Below are 21,328 nucleotides of genomic sequence, written 5' to 3' on the forward strand. Positions count from 1 at the left end.
GTTTTGGTACGAGCACGGTAACTCACGGCGCATAACCATAACGACTGTCTGGGGTCACTCCCTGGCGGATGAAACTTTATATCGGTATCCCTCTCGGATGCGGTACCGGCCATCTAGGATAAAATCATGGTTCTGTGTGGATGGTCATCCACAAAACAATATTATTATAGTTAAACAGGGACAGGTGTCATTCACAGTAAGTATTGCACGGAAAATTAGAACCGTTCTGCTTTGAAGTTGTATGTTTATTTTCTTTGCGTCGCTAGTGATTACTTATATTTATATATATGCGAAACAGACGATGGTTGTCTTGAATATGAGTATTATTTTTGTTAAATAGCATTTGCATGTATAATGCAAACATCTGATAGCCTTTAATAAATTGATTTAAAAATGGTTGCTGATCTCTGGTTTACTTGTGCTCGTTTGGTCATTTTCGGCTCGGGTAATTCTTAAAAGCAACCCGGTACTCTTAAGTATACTACATTGTATCCCGGGTACATATAAGTATAGTTTCCATACCGGCGAACATTTTACACGGGATACTTTAAAGTGGTAGCCGAGCCGAAAATGACCAATCGAGCTTTACTAGTGTGAAACATGTCTGAATTATCCAGCCAACTAGTGTAATGTCACACACATATTCTTAATCGATATCTCAATTCTCGGGGCTATTTGGGTAATCTCCTGTGGCGCTGATTCATTTATTTGAAAATCGTCACATGTCCACACAAAAAAGTGACACCCGTAAACCGGATTCCATTTTAAAAGCGTAGTTAATTTAATGAAAATTGAGTTTTTGTGTCAAATGCTTTATCAAACAAGATACAGTTAAGAAAAAAACTATTAGCATGGGTTTTCGGAAAAAAACATTTTTTTTTTCATTAAAAGAAAAGTTTTATGTAAATCATTTTAATGTTGTCTTTTTAGTGGATAAACTTCGCACAGGCTCAACCGCTATTTTTTATTTTGTAACATAAAGACATGACATTGGAAAATTTGCAATAAACGGTCTGTTCCATACCATACAAACAGTATTCATATAAAATAAGATGAATATGCACAACTGAGAAAGCAAACAGAATTAATTCTAAGTGTAGATATATAAAATACAATTTGTTATGTTCTATTCACTCCTAGTCAAATTTAAAATATACTATTCAATCAAATTAAATTGAGAAGAAATTGTCATGTGATAATACATCATATAGAAATATTTCAACCACGCCAACTTCATTATCGACTCCGACGGCACAAAATAACACTTGTTTCAATTACATACCATTTAATTTACCAGAGATAAATATTAGATTTTATCCTGTTAATTAAAACATATTTAAGTTAATTAAAGCAACTGTTATAAGTATTGGTCACGAACTGTAGATACTTTCAACCCTTGCAGAATCAAAAACATTTAAATATTTAATACAAACACTACTACTGCTGCTGCTTAAACTACTACTACTGCTTCAACAACTACTACTGTTACACCACCACCACCACCGCCACCGCCACCGCCACCACCACCACCACCACCACCACCACCACCACCACCACCACTACCACTACTACTACTACTACTACTACTACTACTACTACTACTACTACTTCTACTTCTTCTAAAACAACTACAGTGAACTACTACTACTACTTTTTAGAGCAGTGCGTTAATTTGACACTCTTACACTGCGGTTCATTACATGTATGTTGAGGCACCAACGACAACTCTGCTAGGAGAATGTTAATTTGACTTCTGGTATATTCGAATGTGTCTTTGCATAACTTGATGTAACTCGCCTGATTACTTGAACCAAAGTTGTATTCCCCTTGGTATCATTTCAAGAGTTTCATTAAGGTAAACACTGGCAAGCCTTAAAATTTATGGGAAAAAATGTTGTGAAGGCATGCTTCTATTCTTTCTTTATTTACTGGATGTCACAGCCATAGTACGTAATAAACACAATACAACGATGAAGCGCTGAGACAGCGAAACACAATTTCCAAAAAAAAAACATTGGTTACAATCAACTAATAGTTACACAAGGATGTTCGTTAGAACCTGACCACACCGCTCAAGCGACGACTTGAAAATAAAATTATGCTCATGTATTCGGCTGAGACAATGGAAAATGGCATTATGAGATGTTGACTTTATTTCCTGCTCAGAACTGTTCTAGCTAAATTGGTAATTGAACAATGTGTACATATAGACTAACCTTTATCCAAAGATATCCAGTCGTCGCTGGAGGCGATTGAACGGTGTGCTGAATTACTCCAATTTAAATTGTCTTGTCATATGAATCTATAAGGAAGTTTTATTGTCAAACTTCCTGTTCAGATTAAAACAAACACTCATATTCTCAGGACTCTCGGAAACGCTTAATGAAGCATTTTTGTACCCATAAATCTGACAACACTTATCGGAACGGTCAACCCAATTGAGAGTCCCCAGGACTCACCTTTTTGCAAAACTTGGTATTTCAAGTCAATCCATTAACAAGCAATACCTGTTAAGCAACCTATTTAAATTCAAGCCAACACAATTTGTTTCCTCACATCTGTTTAAAATACAATTAATCCAATCCAATAAAATGTCGGGATAGTTCTCTCACATCCGATCATCTGTGGAACTAACGCATTAATTGTGTACCTGACAGTGTGTGCATGCTTCCAGTTATGTAGTATTGATTAATGCCATTTGAAATGGCCACCTGCTATATGTAACAAATTTACAGTTTTAACTTTCTAGAAACTGGCCCCATCTGGGCATTCACATCAAAGACCTTTGATGTCTGCCAACAGCATTTCAAGCTTGCAGGTTTTTGAAGCATAGGTTTAATTGATGTCATCGGTAACACTGTTGTGATTGTCAAAGACTTAAGTATTTAACTGGTTTCATTGTTGTTTTAAATGGAAATATGATAGAAAGGTAATTGTAATGTTTTTATGCTCCCAGATTGAATGATCAGGGGGTATATTGTTTTTGGCCTGTCTGTGTGTCTGTCAGTGTCATTGTATGTGTGTGTCTGTCCCAAAACTTTAACTACATAAAATGAAAACTCTTGGGTCTATGTTCTTTAAACTTCACATGTGCATGCATCTCATTGAGATCTACAATCAAACCTGGTTTGAGGTCACTAGCCTAGGTCAAAGGTCAAGATCACTGTGACCTTAACATTCAAAATATAACCTTGTTTCTAAAAAAGCTGCCGCGCGGCTTCGAAGGGCAGTAAGGGGCGTTGTGTTTCACAAACACAGCTCTTGTGTGTTTTTTTTTTTTTAAGTAAATGTATAAAAGTGGGGTGTATATGTAAATATATTAAGCATGTAATGCTCACTTGCCTTAAGGATGTTCGATCGTTTCCACTTTACGGTAATTGATTCACTATATCGTGAAAATTAAAAACCTTTATATATTTTCACGGTTTCAAAATATTAGGTTGGAATAAGCGAGTGTAAATTCTAGTTTTACTGTTTTGATAATGCGCCTTCAAATTTTCGGCATTTACATATTTTCGAGATTTACTGCATTGAAACCAAGCGTTCGATTGCTTGACGTCACTTCGTGATCGACATCGATGAAACGCTTGCTTACGCTGTAGATGTTATTTTCTGTGCAAATGCAAGCGTCTATTGATAACGAAACGATAATTTGTCAACAATGAGAATCATATACTTGGCTAAATAATTTTCATTTAAAATGTCTAATTTGGATATAATTCGGAATACAAAACGAAACTTAAAAGGTATTGAAAACAACAACGTTCAAAAGAACAATGTGGATTTCAATAGAAAGACTATTTCCACCGACAATCAGGATTTCCGGTATGACCACTGTTATTTTGACGATTTTTCTATCGGTTCGTCGGTAAGCGTGACCAAATGTGACAACAGCCAGTGCTCCAGCTAGAATTTGAAAAGGGCAGGGTGGCTTTTTTGTCAAAAGGGCACTTTCGACGCGCAGTATTTTGTGAAAAGGGCACTTTCGACGCGCAGTATTTTGTGAAAAGGGCACGTTCGAGCGCGCGGGTGTTTCTGGAATGCTTTTATTTGCATGTTAATTTATATGTTATAAATAATTGTATTATTCCCATTATTATTAAACCATTCAAATATAATGTCTACAATGAGGATTAAACTAATTACAATGTAATAAGAGATTTATGAATTATCATATGTAAAAAAAAAAAAAAAAAAAAAATTTTTTTTTTTTTTTTTTTTTTTGAGGGGGGGGGGGGGGCAGGGCGGAGGTTCGGGGGGGCAGGGCGGAGGTTCGGGAGGGCAGGGCGCGGCGCCCTTCGATTTAGGCCTAGCTGGAGCACTGACAGCGATGCTAGTTGGATATAAAATTGGCAGACGTGTCGTTGAACTCGACACATTGACCGAATCGCTTTTAGCATGCAGTGCTTGTCAAGTGCCTATGAATTTACTTAACACTGTAGAAAGCATGGATTTCGACAGGCATGTGTTTTGGACATACAGTTTAGCAATTGTGGTGCAGTGAATAATGCGGCTACTGGACGGAAACATGGCAGAGTTTATGACATGATCACAAAGCTTGCATTTGGGTAAGACTTCTTTGTCTTTTTGGTACATTGGTACATTGGTGCATTATATCATGATTTATTGTCTAAATTACTGATACTTTTGAATACATTCAGATAGTATCTCTAAGTAATTCGCATGTAGTCTACATGCATACATTTTTTATATTGTACTTGCTATATTTTTCCTTCATATTTTGTCTGATTTACTGCCAGTAAACACAATTACAGTAGAATAGGAATGGTTGTCCTTAGTTAAGTATGTATATTTTAAAGTGACATAAGTTTATTTTCTTCCTGCAGTCCTAGTTATTAATACCGGTAATAAATATGAAATTTTACAAGTTTACAAAACATAAATATTCTCAATTTGTCAAATACGTATTGGTTTTGAAAATAAAGGGCTTGCATTAATTATTATTTGTGTGTATGTAGATCACTAGGTCTTATAAAATGTTGTAACTTTTGTAAATTAGTGACATTATTTCATATTATTTTATTCCGCATAAGCATATTCTAGCATTGTGCATTGTCAACTGTTCTGTCATTTACTGCAATCTGTTTCAGGTAAATCAAAAACTGGGTGTTTCACCTGGGACTTTCACATCGAAACTGGCCCTTCTCCATGACCTTCAGCACAAAAAAAGAAAGGCTATAGCTGTTACTCGTGCAGCAAAACAGTGACGCATAAGACTTAAAACTCGAACGGTATTTTTAATTATGGGCATTTTATATTTAAAACACAGTATTCTTCATTTGTATGCCCCCAATTGGCGACATAGTTTTCGCACTGTCCGTTGGTCGGTCAGTCCCTCACACTTTTCGTGCCTGCTCTCTAATTCAAGTAGTTTTCATCCGATCTTCACCAAACTGGGTTTCTTACAATTGTATGGATTATTTTTTTATATAGTTACAAAGTTGGAGTTAGGGGCATCCGTGTCGTGTGGACACATTTCTTGTTGTAGATTGTATCAATAGATCCATCAATTTTATTTTATGCTTTCCGGTGGTTTATAGAGAAATATCAGTGAAATAAAACTGGTATTCCACTGTTTTAAACAGTGAAAAATAACAGTGAAAAATATTGATATTCGTCACTGTTTTACTGTGAAATGACGTCATTTTTTCAACGAAATGACGTCATAACTCCAGCGAAAGTGTCCAGATTAACTCATTTACAATGTAAATAAACGGTGAAAAAAGCATAAAATAAAAAGAAAATTTGTTGGATTCGGTGGAATATCGATTTTATATCACTCGTGATCATAGAAAATATATATTTTCACTCTTGGCTGCGCCGCTCGTGAAAATATTGTTTTCTATGATCACTCGTGAAATAAAATCGATATTCCACCGAATCCAACAAATATCCTCTATATATATGCAAAGTAGTAGTAACATTTAAAAGCATATGCTAATGTTTGTAAATTGATTATTGTAAAAGCATTAATGTGCTGTGTAATCATTTCTTTAAATAAAAATCGGAGATAACCCATGAAGGTGCAAGCAAATTTTCCAATTTGAAATTCTGTTTTTCTGTTCAGGCATTCAAAGGACAGTGCAAGAAGTACGAGCGGGACCAACATACAGTTCAAACATAGAGGACCAAGACGTTGAAGTTACAACTATACCCCCACCTATACCCAAGCCTGGTCCAGCAGGGCTAGACACTACTGGGAAGGAATTTGTTTTCTTTGATTTGGAAACAAGAGGGTTAGGTAAAGTTTATTTTTTAACATATTCCTTATTCACAGTGTTGCACATACAGAAGTTTATCTTGGTCCAATTCAGGTATTTAGGTACTCTTAATCTCCAAAGTTGAACTTCTATTAAAAAATATACATATTTACTTACATGTATAACATAATTCAACCTTCTACTGCTGAGTAACTCAATGTGTAAGAGATATCGTGTGAATTGTTGGTCAACCTAGCATATGATTGAATTGCAACAAGAGTTATGTTCAGACTAATTTCTCATTTTGCTTTCATATAATACATCATTCTTAATCTTTATTGATAAAATGATAGTAAATACCACTTAGATGATGCAATGTTACATTACCCACAACTGGCTTTAGTACATTATTGTGCATCATTTAAGAATTTAAACACTCTTCTCTTCGCTTCTTCAGATTTATGAATACATAAGATCATTAGATGCCAACAACTTACTTTGATATATCCATGAATGGAAGAAAAGAGCGTTTCAATTTTCATAATAACAGTTATTATGCCCCCCTTGGAAGAGAGAGTTAATATTGTTTTGCTGGATGTTTGTCTGTGGGTAGATCATTAAGTTTCCGATCAATAATTTGTCAACTTTTCACTGATTGGCTTTTTACTCACCATGTGCATAGGGATTGGACAGTTGATAACCCCCATTTAAATTATGGTCACTTAGTCAAAGGTCACAATAAGTGTGAAAATTGTTTCCGATCAATAACCCTTCAACTGAACATTCTCTTAAACCACAATGCATAGAGAATGGATGTGAAGGAACCTCTTCTACGATTGTTCACATTAAGCTTAAAAAAAAGTCCTGTCCTGGTGGGGGGCAATGTTTTTCCCTTTTATATTTATTGTAAACACTTCAAATGTATTTTAAGAAGTTTACATTGTACTTGGGGGAGCGACCCAGGGCTCTGTGATTAACGGGGCTAAAATGGATTTTGTGCAATTTCTATTTAAAATTTTTGTTTTGTTTTTTCAGAGCACACTTCTCACATAATTCAGATAGCTGCAGTGCATTCAACTGGTCAATTTTCAACATATGTGATTCATGAGAAGAAGATTTCCTTGCAAGCGTCAGTGACAGTTGTTAGCGACTCTATGCTTGTCAAGAGACAAACAGTAACAGCTGTCCCCATCAAATCTGCATTGACAAGTTTTATAACATTCTTACAGAAATGTTCACCAATTATTTCAGTTGGGCATAATATAGAGTCTTTGATTGTAAAGTGTTGCTCCGTGCTATCCATACTTGTTGAAAAATGTTTGAGTTTCAGCAAAATATTTGTGGCTTTTTAGATACTTAAAAATGTTAAAAATGTTAAAGGAAATATTACCAAATATGAAATCATATAAGCGGGAACATTTAGTTAAAGACGTCATTGGTGAATTATACATGGCACATGGCGCTATACAGGATATTTTAGCTTTACAAAAGTTAGTGAACTCTGTTCCTCTTGACCAAAAATTGTTAACAAATATTCATTCAGCTTTTACCGAGCAGTGTTAACATACAATGTGTAACTAAATGTTGCTTCCAACATCAAATCTTTACAAACCATAATTGATACAAAAGTTATAAGTCAAGGTGTTGCAAGGAAAGTTGCAGGAAGTGGATTTCAACTTAAACATTTGAGTCCTGTATCAAAAAGAAACGGACTGAGTGGTTTGAGGAGCCCCCTGTCAGAGGTTACAAACGGACAAATCAGAGTAACAAAATCAGAGAAAATAATATGTACAATAGCGAGTTATTTGTTGCCTGACATCTAACCAATTGTAATTTGCATCTTGTATATAGATAAGCTATGAAATCTAATAGCTGTTACATAATTGTTTTTCCTTCTCGATGACGAACATAGTTGTGATTCTTATGTCAGTTGTATTTCTCATGTTTCACCTAAATTGTAAGATATTTTTGGCAGTGCATTAAACCACAGATGGTGTGTGAAACATAATTGCCCAGCTTATTGTATTCTTTGTTGTTTTAAGCTTCACTGGCCAAAGGCCAGCGGGGCTTATGTTATGATTCTGTGTCCGTCGTGCGTGCGTGCCTGAACGTTTCCTTTAAACATCTTCTTCTCCTAAACTACTGGTCCAATTGTGATGAAATTTCTTAGGAATGTTCCTCTTTCAACGTTGTTCAAATTATGCCCCTGGGGTCAAATTTGACCCTGCCCCGGGGTCACAAAATTGAACATATGCTTATATAGGGTCTATTTTGTGAAAACTTCACATATTTTTTCGTCCATAACCATTGGGCCTTGGGCTTCCAAATTTGGTATGTAGTGGCATCTTATAGTCCTCTACCAAGTTTGTTCAAATTATGCCCCTAGGGTCAAGTTTGACCCTGCCCTGAGGGTCACAAAATTGAACATATGCTTATATTAGGCATTTTTTGTGAAAACTTTAAAAATCTTCTTGTTCATATTAGTATGGCATAGGGCTACCAAATTTGGTATGTAGTGACATGTAATAGTTCTCTACTAAGTTTGTTCAAATTATGCCCCTTGGGTTAAATTTGAAACTGCCCCGGGGGTTACAAAACTGAACATATGCTTATAAAGTGCTTAATTTGTGAAAACTTAAAAAAAAAATTGTCCATATCTATTGGGCCTAGGGCTACCAAATTTCGTATGTAGTGACATCTTATAAACCTCTACCAAATTTGTTCAAATAATGCCTCTGGGGTCAACTTTGACCCTGCCGCGGGGGGGGTCACAAAATTTAATAAACGCTTATAAAGCGCCTATTTTGTGAAATCTTTAAAAATCTTGTCGAAAACCATTCTGACTATGGCTACCAAATTTGGTATGCAGGAACATCTTAAAGTCATCTACCAAGTTTGTTACTTTGGGTCAAATTTGACCCTGACCCGCGGGTCTCAAAATTGAACATTATATACGCTTGTATCTTGCTTATTTTGTGAAAACTTTAAAAATATTCTTGTCCTTAACTCTACATCTAAGACTTAGGGCCACCACATTTTGTATGGAGTGAGATATAGTAGTCCTCTACAAAGTTTGCTCAAATTATGCCCCTGGGGTTAAATTTGACCCAGCCCAGGTGGTCACAAAATTGTACATGTGCTTAAATAGGGCCTATATTTAAGTATCTGCACATGCGGAGAATATTTGTTTCAGTCTTTTTTTCAGCAGTGGAGCGATACAGGGCCATCATGGCCTCTTGTCTTTAAATACACATCACACAGTTCTAAAAATAATTTTAAAATACCTAGTACATATGTTCAATTTACAACCAACAACATGGGTAACAGGTGGGTGGGGTAATTTAAGATGTTTATTTGAACATCAACATTGTTTTTTCAGTGGTTACATCTGAAATATGTTCATAACAATATACATTATAAATATTTCTACGTGTATCACATTTCAGTTGATAATTTAATTGTTATGGAGCAGTTATTATATAGATATGTTTTAATTACTATTACAATGTTAGTCATTGTATTTTTGAAATTAAGTCCATATTAAAATTTCTATAGCAAAAAAAAATCCACGGTGACCTATCAATTTCTTTACTTCATTTTAATGCTTAGCTAGTTTCCTTTAATTATTGAGAACTTCAAATGAATATGAATACTACATCAACAGAAATATGTATCTGTATTGCATGTTATCTATTTTGAACTGTGCAATAAAAAATTCAAAACAAACAAAAAACTAGTCATACTTATTTCTCATTATTTTTTACGATTTCCATAATTTTTATACGCCCGTATAAAATACGGGACGTATTATGTGAAACCCCTTGGCGGCGGGCGGCGGGCGGCGGGCGGCGGGCGGAAGGCATCACTTTGTCCGGACTCTAATTCAAATTGTATTCATCCGATCTTCACCAAACTTGGTCAGCAGTTGCATCTAGTTGATATCTAGGCCAAGTTCGAATATGGGTAATGCCGGGTCAAAAACTAGGTCATAGGGTCAATAAGTGCATTTTCAAAGGGGCCACTTTGTCCGGACTCTAATTCAAATTGTATTCATCCGATCTTCACCAAACTTGGTCAGCAGTTGCATCTAGTTGATATATAGGCCAAGTTCGAATATGGGTCATGCCGGGTCAAAAACTAGGTCATAGGGTCAATTAGTGCATTTTCAACGGCGCCACTTTGTCCGGACTCTAATTCAAATTGTATTCATCCGATCTTCACCAAACTTGGTCAGCAGTTGCATCTAGTTGATATCTAGGCCAAGTTCGAATATGGGTCATGCCGGGTCAAAAACTAGGTCATAGGGTCAATAAGTGCATTTTCAAAGGGGCCACTTTGTCCGGACTCTATTTCAAATTGTATTCATCCGATCTTCACCAAACTTGGTCAGCAGTTGCATCTAGTTGATATATAGGCCAAGTTCGAATATGGGTCATGCCGGGTCAAAAACTAGGTCATAGGGTCAATTAGTGCATTTTCAACGGCGCCACTTTGTCCGGACTCTAATTCAAATTGTATTCATCCGATCTTCACCAAACTTGGTCAGTAGTTGCATCTAGTTGATATCTAGGTCAAGTTCGAATATGGGTCATGCCGGGTCAAAAACTAGGTCACAAGGTTACTTAGTGCATTTCAAGCATTTAGCATGGTGTCCGCTCTCTAATTGAAGTAGTTTGCATCTGATCATCACCTAATTTGGTCAGAAGTTGAGTCTAGATGATATGTAGATCAAATTCGAATATGGGTCATGCCGGGTCAAAAACGAGGTCACGATCGGACACATAATGAATTTCAAGCATTTAGCATGGTGCCCGCTCTCTAATTGAAGTAGTTTTCATTTGATCTTCACCATATTTAGTCAGATGTTACATCTAAATGATATCTAGGTCAAGTTCAAATATGGGTCATGCCGGGTCAATAACTAGGTCTCGAGGTCACTTAGTGCATTTCAAGCATTAAGCATGGTGTCCAAAACCTCCGAACGGGCGTATCTTGTGACAGTTTGGCACTCTTGTTGGTTTTAAAACTGTTCACTATGATAATACACATGTTACAGTTGCTAATCTAATGCAATCTCAATACTATTATGCCATTTTAAATGTATTACACAAAAACATTTTACCGTACCCCCAAATTTATGCCCCGCAAAAATGACCTTTTTTCAAATGCACATGGCATTTAAAAACCTTCGTTATCTCAAAATTATTCACGGTGACCTCTCTTTTTTATTTTATATTAATTTCAGATACAGATTCATTAATCACCATACAAAAAATTATAGCATTCCGGATATTTTGAAAATTTTCACAAAACGATCGAACATCCTTAAGAGAGTTGTTTATTTTTTAGCTCACCTGAGCCCAACGTGCTCTTGGTGAGCTTTTGTGATCGCCTTTTTTCCATCGTCGGTCGTCAATATTTTGCCTTGTGAACACTCTAGAGGCCACATTTATTGTCAGATCTTCATGAAATTTGGTCAGAACATTTTGTCCCATTGATACCTCGACTGCGTTCCAATCTGGGTCATGCTGGGTCAAAAACTAGGTCACTAGGTAAAAAAAACAAAAAACCTTGTGAACACTGTAGAAGTCACATTTGATGCCCAATCTTCATGTAACTTTGTCAAAATGTTTGTCTAAATGATATGTTGGTTGAGTTAAAAAATTGTTCCGGTCCGTTGAAAAACATGGCCGCCAGGGGGCGGGGCAGTATTCCTTTTATGGCTATAGAGAAACCTTGTGAACACTCTAGAAGTCACAATTTTTGCCCAATCATCATGAAACTTGGTCAAAACATTGGTTTCATTAATATCTCGGACGAGTTCGAAAATGGTCCAGATCGGTGAAAAAACATGGCCGTCAGGGGGCGGGGCAGTTTTCCTTATATGGCTATAGTAAAACCTTGTTAACACTCTAGAGGCCACATTTATAGTCCAATCTTCATGAAATTTGGTCAGAAGATTGGTCTGTATGATATCTTGGATGAGTTCGAAAATGGTTACGTTTGCTTGAAAAACATGGCTGCCAAGGGTCGGGGTATTTTTCCTTATATGGCTATATATGGCTATTGTAAAGCCTTGTGAACACTCTAGAGGCCACATTTATTGTCCAATCTTCATGAAATTTGGTCAGAAGATTGGTCTTAATGATGTCTTGAATGAGTTTGAAAATGGTTATGTTTGCTTGAAAAACATGGCTGCCAAGGGGCGGGGCATTTTTCCTTATATGGCTAAATATGGCTATAGTAAAATCTTGTTAACACTCTAGAGGCCACATTTATTGTCCGATCTTCATGAAACTTGGTCAGAAGATTCATCTCACTAATATCTTGGACTAGTTAAAAAATGATGCCGGTTGGTTGAAAAACATGGCCGTCAGGGGACGGGGCATTTTTCCTTGTATGGCTATAGTAAAACCTTGTAAACACTCTAGTGGCCACATTTATTTTCCGATCGTCATGAAACTTTATCAGAAGTTTTGTCCTAATGATATCTTTGATGAGTTCGAAAATGCTTTCGGTTGCTTAAAAAACATGGCCACCAGTGGGCGGGGCGTTTTTCCTAATATGGCAATATATCATGCTTTTGTAAAACCTTGTTAACACTCTTGAGATTTATTGTCCAGTCATCATGAAACTAGGTCAGATGATTTGTCCGAATGATATCTTGGATGAGTTTGAAAATGGTTCCGGTTGGTGGAAAAACATGGCCACCAAGGGGGCGTGGCATTTTTCCTTATATAGCTATAGTTAAACCTTGTTAACACTCTAGAAGCCATATTTATTGCCCGATCATCATGAAACTTTGTCAGAAGATTTGTCCCAATGATATTTTGGAAAGTTAGAAAATGGTTCAAGTTGCTTGAAAAACATGGCCACCAGTGGGCAGGGCATTTTTTCTTATATGGACTTATAAATCTTCATGAAACTTTGTCAGTATATTTGTTTAAATGATACCTTGGATGTGTATGAAAATGGTTCTTGTCTGTTGAAAAAGTGGCTGCCAAGGTGTTCACTAGTCATGAAAGTTGGTGAGAACATTTTGTCCTAATGACATCTTGGGCTGCACAGAACAGGTCAGTTCCTTTGAATCTCAGGTGAGCGACTTTGGGCCTTTCAGGCCCTCTTGTTTTAATTGCCATGGAACGATGCTTTGCCCACCATGGTAGTTCAAACATTGACAATGGTTGAAAAATTGGCTGTGCTCTGTGCCAGTGGTAAACTTTGGAATACCAATCCAAAAGCTTTTCTAGCCTATATCTTATAAATTTTCTAACACTCAGGGCAACAGATAAGATTTGATGTCAATAAGTTTTCACTGCAAGCTTTTTGAATCAATTAGTTTTCCCACAAATTAATTTGTCAAAAAGTTTTTTAAAGTCGATAAAAAACTTAACTTTATTTCTTTATGAGATGAGCTTTTTAATGTTAGGTTGCACTTAAGGTGCATTTGAAAGCTCTCTCCATGTTAGACAAGCCAAGGGAATTCCTTTTCCACGTGGTTAATTGTTTCTCAGACACTGAATTGCCGCTGTCTTACTCACTGAATTTTACCTTTTCTATCACAACCTGTGATATAAATTCTGATAAAACACTCTTTACAACGTCTTTACCCGACGGTTTGTTTCGCGTTACAAATTGAAACACAGTAGGCGCGCACGACGCAAATGAAATTTGTGTTAGAACATCCGCGTTCAGAACTAGATGCCGACATTTTCGCGTACTTTTTTCGACGGAAGAAATTTTTTAGGTAGACACCGTTCTGAACCGGTGTTTATATAAACTTTTCATTAATATTACGACCGCACTTAAGGTTACAATATACTTATTCAGATCAAACACAGTACGGAGGGAATCGGTAAAATAAAACAACAACAAATCAATTGCAATTCGTTTTCCAATTTCGTAATCGTTAATTAGCTCATCTATTTTTTGAAAAAAAATTATGAGCTATTGTCATCACCTTGGCGTCGGCGTCGGCGTCCGGTTAAGTTTTGCGTTTAGGTCCACTTTTCTCAGAAAGTATCAAGTCTATTGCATTCAAACTTGGTACACTTACTAACTATCATGAGGGGACTGGGCAGGCAAAGTTAGATAACTCTGGCTTGCATTTTAACAGAATTATGTGCCCTTTTTATACTTAGAAAATTGAAAATTTTGGTTAAGTTTTGTGTTTAGGTCCATTTTATTCCTTAAGTATCAAAGCTTTTGCTTTCATACTTGCAACACTTACTAACTATCATAAGGGGACTGTGCAGGCAAAGTAATGTAACTCTGACTGGCATTTTGACAGAATTATGTGCCCTTTTTATACTTAGAAAATTGAAAATTTGGTTAAGTTTTGTGTTTAGGTCCACTTTATTCCTACAGTATCAAAGCTATTGCTTTCATACTTGCAACACTTATTAACTATCATTAGGGGACTGTGCAGGCAAAGTTATGTAACTCTGACTGGCATTTGGACGGAATTATGGGCCCTTTATACTTAGAAAATTGAAAATTTTGATAAGTTTTGTGTTTTGGTCCACTTTACCCCTAAACTATCATAGATATTGCTTTCATACTTGGAACACTCGCAAACTATCATAAGGGTACAGTAAAAGGACAAGTTGCATAACTCTGGTTGTCATTTTTACGGAATTATGGCCCTTTTTATGTCCCCCACTATAGTAGTGGGGGACATATTGTTTTTGCCCTGTCTGTTGGTTGGTTGGTTGGTCTGTCTGTCTGTCTGTCTGTCTGTCTCTCTGTCTGTTTGTGCCAACTTTAACATTTGCAATAACTTTTGCAATATTGAAGATAGCAACTTGATATTTGGCATGCATATGTATCTCATGGAGCTGCACATTTTGAGTGGTGAAAGCTCAAGGTCAAGGTCATCCTTCAAGGTCAAAGGTCAAATATATGGGTCAAAATCGCTAATTTAATGTACACTTTTGCAGTATTTCAATATTCAAGATAGCAATTTGATAATTGGCATGCATGTGTATCTCATGGAGCTGCACATTTTGAGTGGTGAAAGGTCAAGTTCAAGGTCATCCTTCAAGGTCAGAGGTAAAATATATGTGGCCAAAATCGCTCATTTTATGAGTACTTTTGCAATATTGAAGATAGCAACTTGATATTTGGCATGCATGTGTATCTCATGGAGCTGCACATTTTGAGTGGTGAAAGGTCAAGGTCATCCTTCAAGGTCAAATATATGGGTCAAAATTGCTCATGTAATGTCACTTCTGCAATATTGAAGCTAGCAATTTTATATTTGAAATGCATGTGTATCTCATGAAGCTGCACATTTTGAGTGGTGAAGGGTCAAGGTCAAGGTCATCCTACAAGGTCAAACGTCATATAGGGGGACATTGTGTTTCACAAACGCATCTTGTTTGACTTAGTAACTTTGATTATATGGTTAAATTTTGTGTTTCGATCCACTTTACTTCTAAAGTATCTTTAAATTTTGCTAAAAATGCCATAACTTCTTTATTTATGATTAGATTTGATTGATACTTTGACAAAACTACTCTTACCTGACATACCACAATAGACTCCACCCAAACCATCCCCCGTGCCCTCCCCCCTCCCCCCCCCCTTCCCGAATTTCCCCCCCCCCTAATTTTTTTTTTTTAAGATCATCTCACAAATGACCACCACCACCCTCACACTATACTATACCCCCCACCCCACCCCACCCCCAAATTGTTTTGTTTTGAAACAGTAAAAAAACACAAATATTTATTTTTATTATTTTATGTTTGAAATACCGTCCAACCATCGCACCCAAGAATACCCCTCCCCCCCCCCTCCCCCGAATTTTTTGTTTAAGATCATCTCACAAATGACCACCACACCCTCACACTATACTATACCCACCCCCCTACCCCCCACCCCCCCGAATCCCCCCCTAATTTTTTTTAAGATCATCTCACAAATGACCACCACACACCCTCACACTATACTATACCCCCCCCGAATCCCCCCCCCTAATTTATTTTTTTTTTTTTAAGATCATCCCACAAATGACCACCACACCCTCACACTATACTATACCCCCCCCCCCCCCCACGCCACCCCCCCCCCATTTTTTTTTTTTGAAATGGTTAAAAAACACAAATATTTATTTTTATTATTTTATGTTTGAAATACCGTCCAACCATCGCGCCCAAGAAATAACCCCCCCCCCCCCCCCCCCCGAATTCCTCCCCCCTAATTTTTTTTTTTTAAAGATCATCTCACAAATGACCACCACACCCTCACACTATACTATAACCCCCCCCCCCCCGAATCCCCCCCCTATTTTTTTTTTAAGACCATCTCACAAATGACATCCACACCCTCACACTATACTATGCCCCCCTCCCCGAATCTCCCCCCCCCCCCCCCCCCCCCCCGGAATTTTTTTTTTTTTTTTTTTAGATCATCCCACAAATGAGCACCACACCCTCACACTATACTATACCCCCCCCCCACCCCACCCCCCCCCAAATTTTTTTTTTTGAAATGGTTAAAAAACACAAATATTTATTTTTATTATTTTATGAATGACCACCACCACCCTCACACTATACTATACCCCCCCCACCCCACCCCCCCAATTTATTTTTTTTGAAACGGTTAAAAAACACAAATATTTTTTATTATTATTTTATGATTGAAATACCGTTCAACCATCGCACCCAAGAATACCCCCCCCTCCCCCCCCCCCCCCCCCCCCGAATTCCCCCCCCCCCCCTAATTTTTTTTTAATTTTTTTTTTAAGATCATCTCACAAATGACCACCACAACCTCACACTAAACTATACCCCCCCACCCCACCCACCCCCAATTTATTTTTATGATTGAAATACCGTCCAACCATCGCACCCAAGAATACTCCCCTCCCCCCCCCCCCCCCCCCCCCCCCCCCAATTTTTTTGTTTTTAAACGGTTAAAAAACACAAATATTTATAAATTTATTTTAATTATTTTATGTTTGAAATACCGTCCAACCATCGCACCCAAGAATCCCCCCCCTCCCACCCCCCCCCCCCCCCTCCCGATTTTTTTTTTTTTTCCGCATTTTTGGAAGATAATGTAATAAATGTCCACGCCCCCACACTATACACCCCTCTTCACTCCACCCCTCCCTCCTTTGTGATTGAAAATGAGAGTCCCTTCACCTTTAAAAAGAAAATAGATATAGATGAGCTGTCTGCACCCGCAAGGCGGTGCTCTTGTTGTACGATTGATTTTTTATGTCAATTCGTTTTCTGTCAAATACAAATCGTCAAAATTATAAAACGATCCTTATCTGTTGCCCTGAACACTAATAGCAATTCCCACCTAACAAATGATGTTCTGCTACAAACTTTGGCAAATCTTGTGTGTATTGATGGTTTTCATCAAAAATATAAACAAAGTATTCAGTGAATAAATTAATCTGAATGTCCATGCTATGTTTTTATAGGGATCATGAACAGCACAGATCAACTGATACAAAATGTGATTGACACTATTGACAACGCTCATAGCCAAAAACTTCAACTTGATCAGCAAAGCTTGAGCTTGTCACAAGCTAAACAGCAGGTACTATGGTTGCACTTTCTTGATAGCTGTTAGCTTGTCACAAGCTAAACAGCAGGTACATGTACTCTGGTTGCACTTTCTTGATAGCTGTTAGCTTGTCACAAGCTAAACAGAGGTACATGTACTATGGTTGCACTTTTTTGATAGCTGTTAGCTTGTCACAAGCTAAACAGCAGGTACATGTACTATGATTGCACTTTCTTGATAGCTGTTAGCTTGTCACAACCTAAACAGCAGGTACTATGGTTGCACTTTCTTGATAGCTGTTAGCTTGTCACAAGCTAAACAGAGGTACATGTACTATGGTTGCACTTTTTTGATAGCTGTTAGCTTGTCACAAGCTAAACAGCAGGTACATGTACTATGGTTGCACTTTCTTGATAGCTGTTAGCTTGTCACAAGCTAAACAGCAGGTACTGTGGTTGCACTTTCTTGATAGCTGTTAGCTTGTCACAAGCTAAACAGCAGGTACATGTACTATGATTGCACTTTCTTGATAGCTGTTAGCTTGTCACAAGCTAAACAGCAGGTACATGTACTATGATTGCACTTTCTTGATAGCTGTTATCAAATGCTCCTCCATGTTAAATCTGACTTTTTGATAATGGTCTATTGATAAATAAATTATAATGTAAAATGCCCTTACATGGTTTTTCATTGGTATATTTCATTAGTTTACAACGATCCAAGATCCATTTCTATGTTACATTGTTATTCTTTAGTACCAGTATTTATTAATTTACACCATAATTGTATTATACCTGTATTTATTTTCCCTACACATTAGTAAATCTACTGTAATTCATATAGTGTTAAACACTTATACATTTTAAGTTGCAAACATAGAACAATAATAAAATACATATTATTTAAATAAGCAGTGCTCTGAGAAAATGGGGCTTAATGCATGTGCATAAAGTGTCCAGGGTCATCAGAGTTTACATTTTCCGCTTAGACTGGATTTTTGTTAAGAAGATAGGTTCTTTCAACAACAAAATTCCACGCAAGAGGAAAGTGTCATCCCTGATTGCACAGGCTAATCTGGGACTACACTTTATGCACATTCATTAAGCCCTGTTTTCCCAAAGTGAGGCTCAAATATAACACTTGTTTAAGGTCGAGGACAGTGCTAACAATGCCCGTAGTGCGGTTCACAAGCACCTGGAGGCCCTGCAAACGTCATTATGCCAGTCTCTGGGCCGCATAGAGGTGCAACTGATTGAGGAAATAGAGCAGCTGCGCAGCTCCAACCTGGAACCTCTCCTGCAGTGTGAGGATGTCATCCACCAGGCATTGACAGCTGCCACTGCCTGCATGGAACAAGGTGGGCAGGCATGATGAAATTACCTTTGATATTATAGAGATATTTAACAAGGAGGGCAGTGATTTGCCCAATTTGAAAAAGTACCGTTACCAGCTCAATTGGGAAAAAATTAGCAGGAAAAAAACTGAAATTGGGAAAATTTGTGTTGTGAAGTCATCAGTGTAGGAAATTGGTGTATTTTATTTGTCGCTAACATATACTTTAAAATTGATAACTACCGTAATTGTTGTCAATATTATCTTTTCTGCAAAGAGAAATAAACTAAATGTTGGATTGTATAAAACACACACACACAAAATATATAAATTTGTAAATCTTCAATTGGGATTTTTTTGGACAGCAATTGGGAAATCTTTTTTTTTCCCCATTGGGAAAGTGCGGTTTTCCATTAATTTATAAAGAAGGAAAAAATCACTGGAGAGTACTGATGCTCTTATAATCTCCCATTGCGAAGTGAAAGAGATAATAGGAATTCCCATCATCCGTCTGTCTGTTATATATTTGTGTCCAGTTTATATCCTTAAACCCATACTGGATATTCTTCAAACGTTCTCAAATGTTAAGGTCATTAAGATGATATGCAGAAAGTACGAGTCAGTAAAGCCGGCTCAAGAAGTGAACACTTGGAGTCAAAAGTTGATTATTGTGTGGTCTTCTATTTCCTATGCCCTTGGAAAAATATTCATGACAAGTTAATGTTGTTTAGAATATGTGCATCAGATTTGAGTCAGTCACACTGGCTAAAGGTCAAGGTCACAGTGTATTGTCAAAAGTCTGAGCTCTATATCTCCTATACCCTTTGAAGGAATTAATTGTAATGTTGCTATTAAAATGTTTAGGTCATTGAGCCAAATAACATTAGTCTTTAAGTTTTATTAAAAGCCACTTACAAACTCAATGTCAAGGTCACGCTTGAAGGATGATTGTTTAAGTCTGCATTTTTGAAGTCTATTCTATATATCACATGTCTGTTAATGAATCAAGTTTTTATCATATTAAAGATGTCACTTCATTGTCAATGTTACCTTAAATTGATTTCTTGTTTGTACTGTCATCTTTATGAAAGTGTTTATTGTTGCTTGAGTAATATGAATGAGATTTTTCAAAATCATAAAGTTTTCACTTCACAAAAATAATATTCAACTAGTTAACAGTTGTTTCCCTGGCATTAATTTTTTTTATAACCCTACCAGAGACAGATTATTAAATAAAGTTTCTCTTGAATGTAAGGTTTTTCCTGTCCCAGCTTCTGTTGACATGTATGGATTAATTACGTTGGCAATTAATTATATGAATTTATTTTTAGTATTAAATATTAAACATCAATTTTCTTGAACATCAAATTTAAAGTTCTGGTTTAAAATGTTCATGACAAATGTTTTTATCCGTTATTCTTATATATAACTATTATATAACTATGAAAAACATCATCTGATGCTTGGATGTTCATTAGTGCATAAAGGCCTATTGGACTCTTTGGTCTACCATCTATTGTGTGTGTGAATCGAATGTGCATGTACTAAATATTTATTATGAATACTTATTCTTTATTTTATTTTTTGGTTTTAAGGTAAAGCCGTTCTTGCCAGTGGACCAGAAGACCATGTGGATGATTTGCTCAAGTTTAAAGATTTCTGTCTAACAAAGGATCTCAATTGGTAAAACTGAACATAAAAAAACAACAATCCTATCATTTAATAATTATGCATGTTTTATTTAAATTATACATGTTTAATGTTAAATTTCTCAATTGATTGAGAGCAAATTAAAACTAAATATGTATTGTCTATAAAGAATTTCTTTGGAATGTGTGTGTACAAATAAACACTCCAGTTAAGTTTTATAAATGTGATTATTCATATAATTAAACGTTTTAGTTCAATGTTAACAACTGTTCAATCTAAAATAATAAATTGCAATTTTTGTGAACACATTCATAAAATTGCCTCCTTTATGGTGTGATAAGGAATTGCAATATCACCAGAAAGGGAGACAGTATGAGCTGTGGTCTGGGAAAACTGTGCTTATCGGATGTGTGTTAAGGTCATTATGGCGAGCCTGTGAAGTTCACACAGGCTTATCATGTAAGACACTTTCAGCTTTAATGATAAATTCTTGTTACCCCCTTCGAAGAAGAGGGGGTATATTGCTTTGCACATGTCGGTCGGTCGGTCTGTCGGTCGGTCTGTCCACCAGATGGTTTCCGGATGATAACTCAAGAACG

At 36.7% G+C, this 21,328-nt stretch overlaps 1 protein-coding gene across 2 annotated transcripts in view; it reads left to right on the top strand.

The window, feature by feature from the left end:
- The first annotated feature begins 1,772 nt into the window (after positions 1-1,772).
- LOC127866678 (cytokine receptor-like factor 3) overlaps positions 1,773-21,328 on the top strand; it is a 32,140-nt gene continuing 12,584 nt past the window's right edge. Inside the window, exons 1-4 of one of the 2 annotated variants that reach the window (XM_052407417.1) lie at positions 1,773-1,855; positions 17,662-17,780; positions 18,897-19,104; positions 20,675-20,762. In XM_052407417.1, the coding sequence (XP_052263377.1) occupies positions 17,667-17,780; positions 18,897-19,104; positions 20,675-20,762 (410 nt within the window). In that variant the 5' untranslated portion in view covers positions 1,773-1,855; positions 17,662-17,666. Of the gene's footprint in view, positions 1,856-2,031; positions 2,186-17,661; positions 17,781-18,896; positions 19,105-20,674; positions 20,763-21,328 lie in introns of those variants that run through there. The other variant, XM_052407418.1, reaches the window with a different exon arrangement.

The sequence above is a fragment of the Dreissena polymorpha genome, chromosome 2, assembly GCF_020536995.1.
Source record: "Dreissena polymorpha isolate Duluth1 chromosome 2, UMN_Dpol_1.0, whole genome shotgun sequence".
Lineage (NCBI taxonomy): Eukaryota > Metazoa > Mollusca > Bivalvia > Myida > Dreissenidae > Dreissena > Dreissena polymorpha.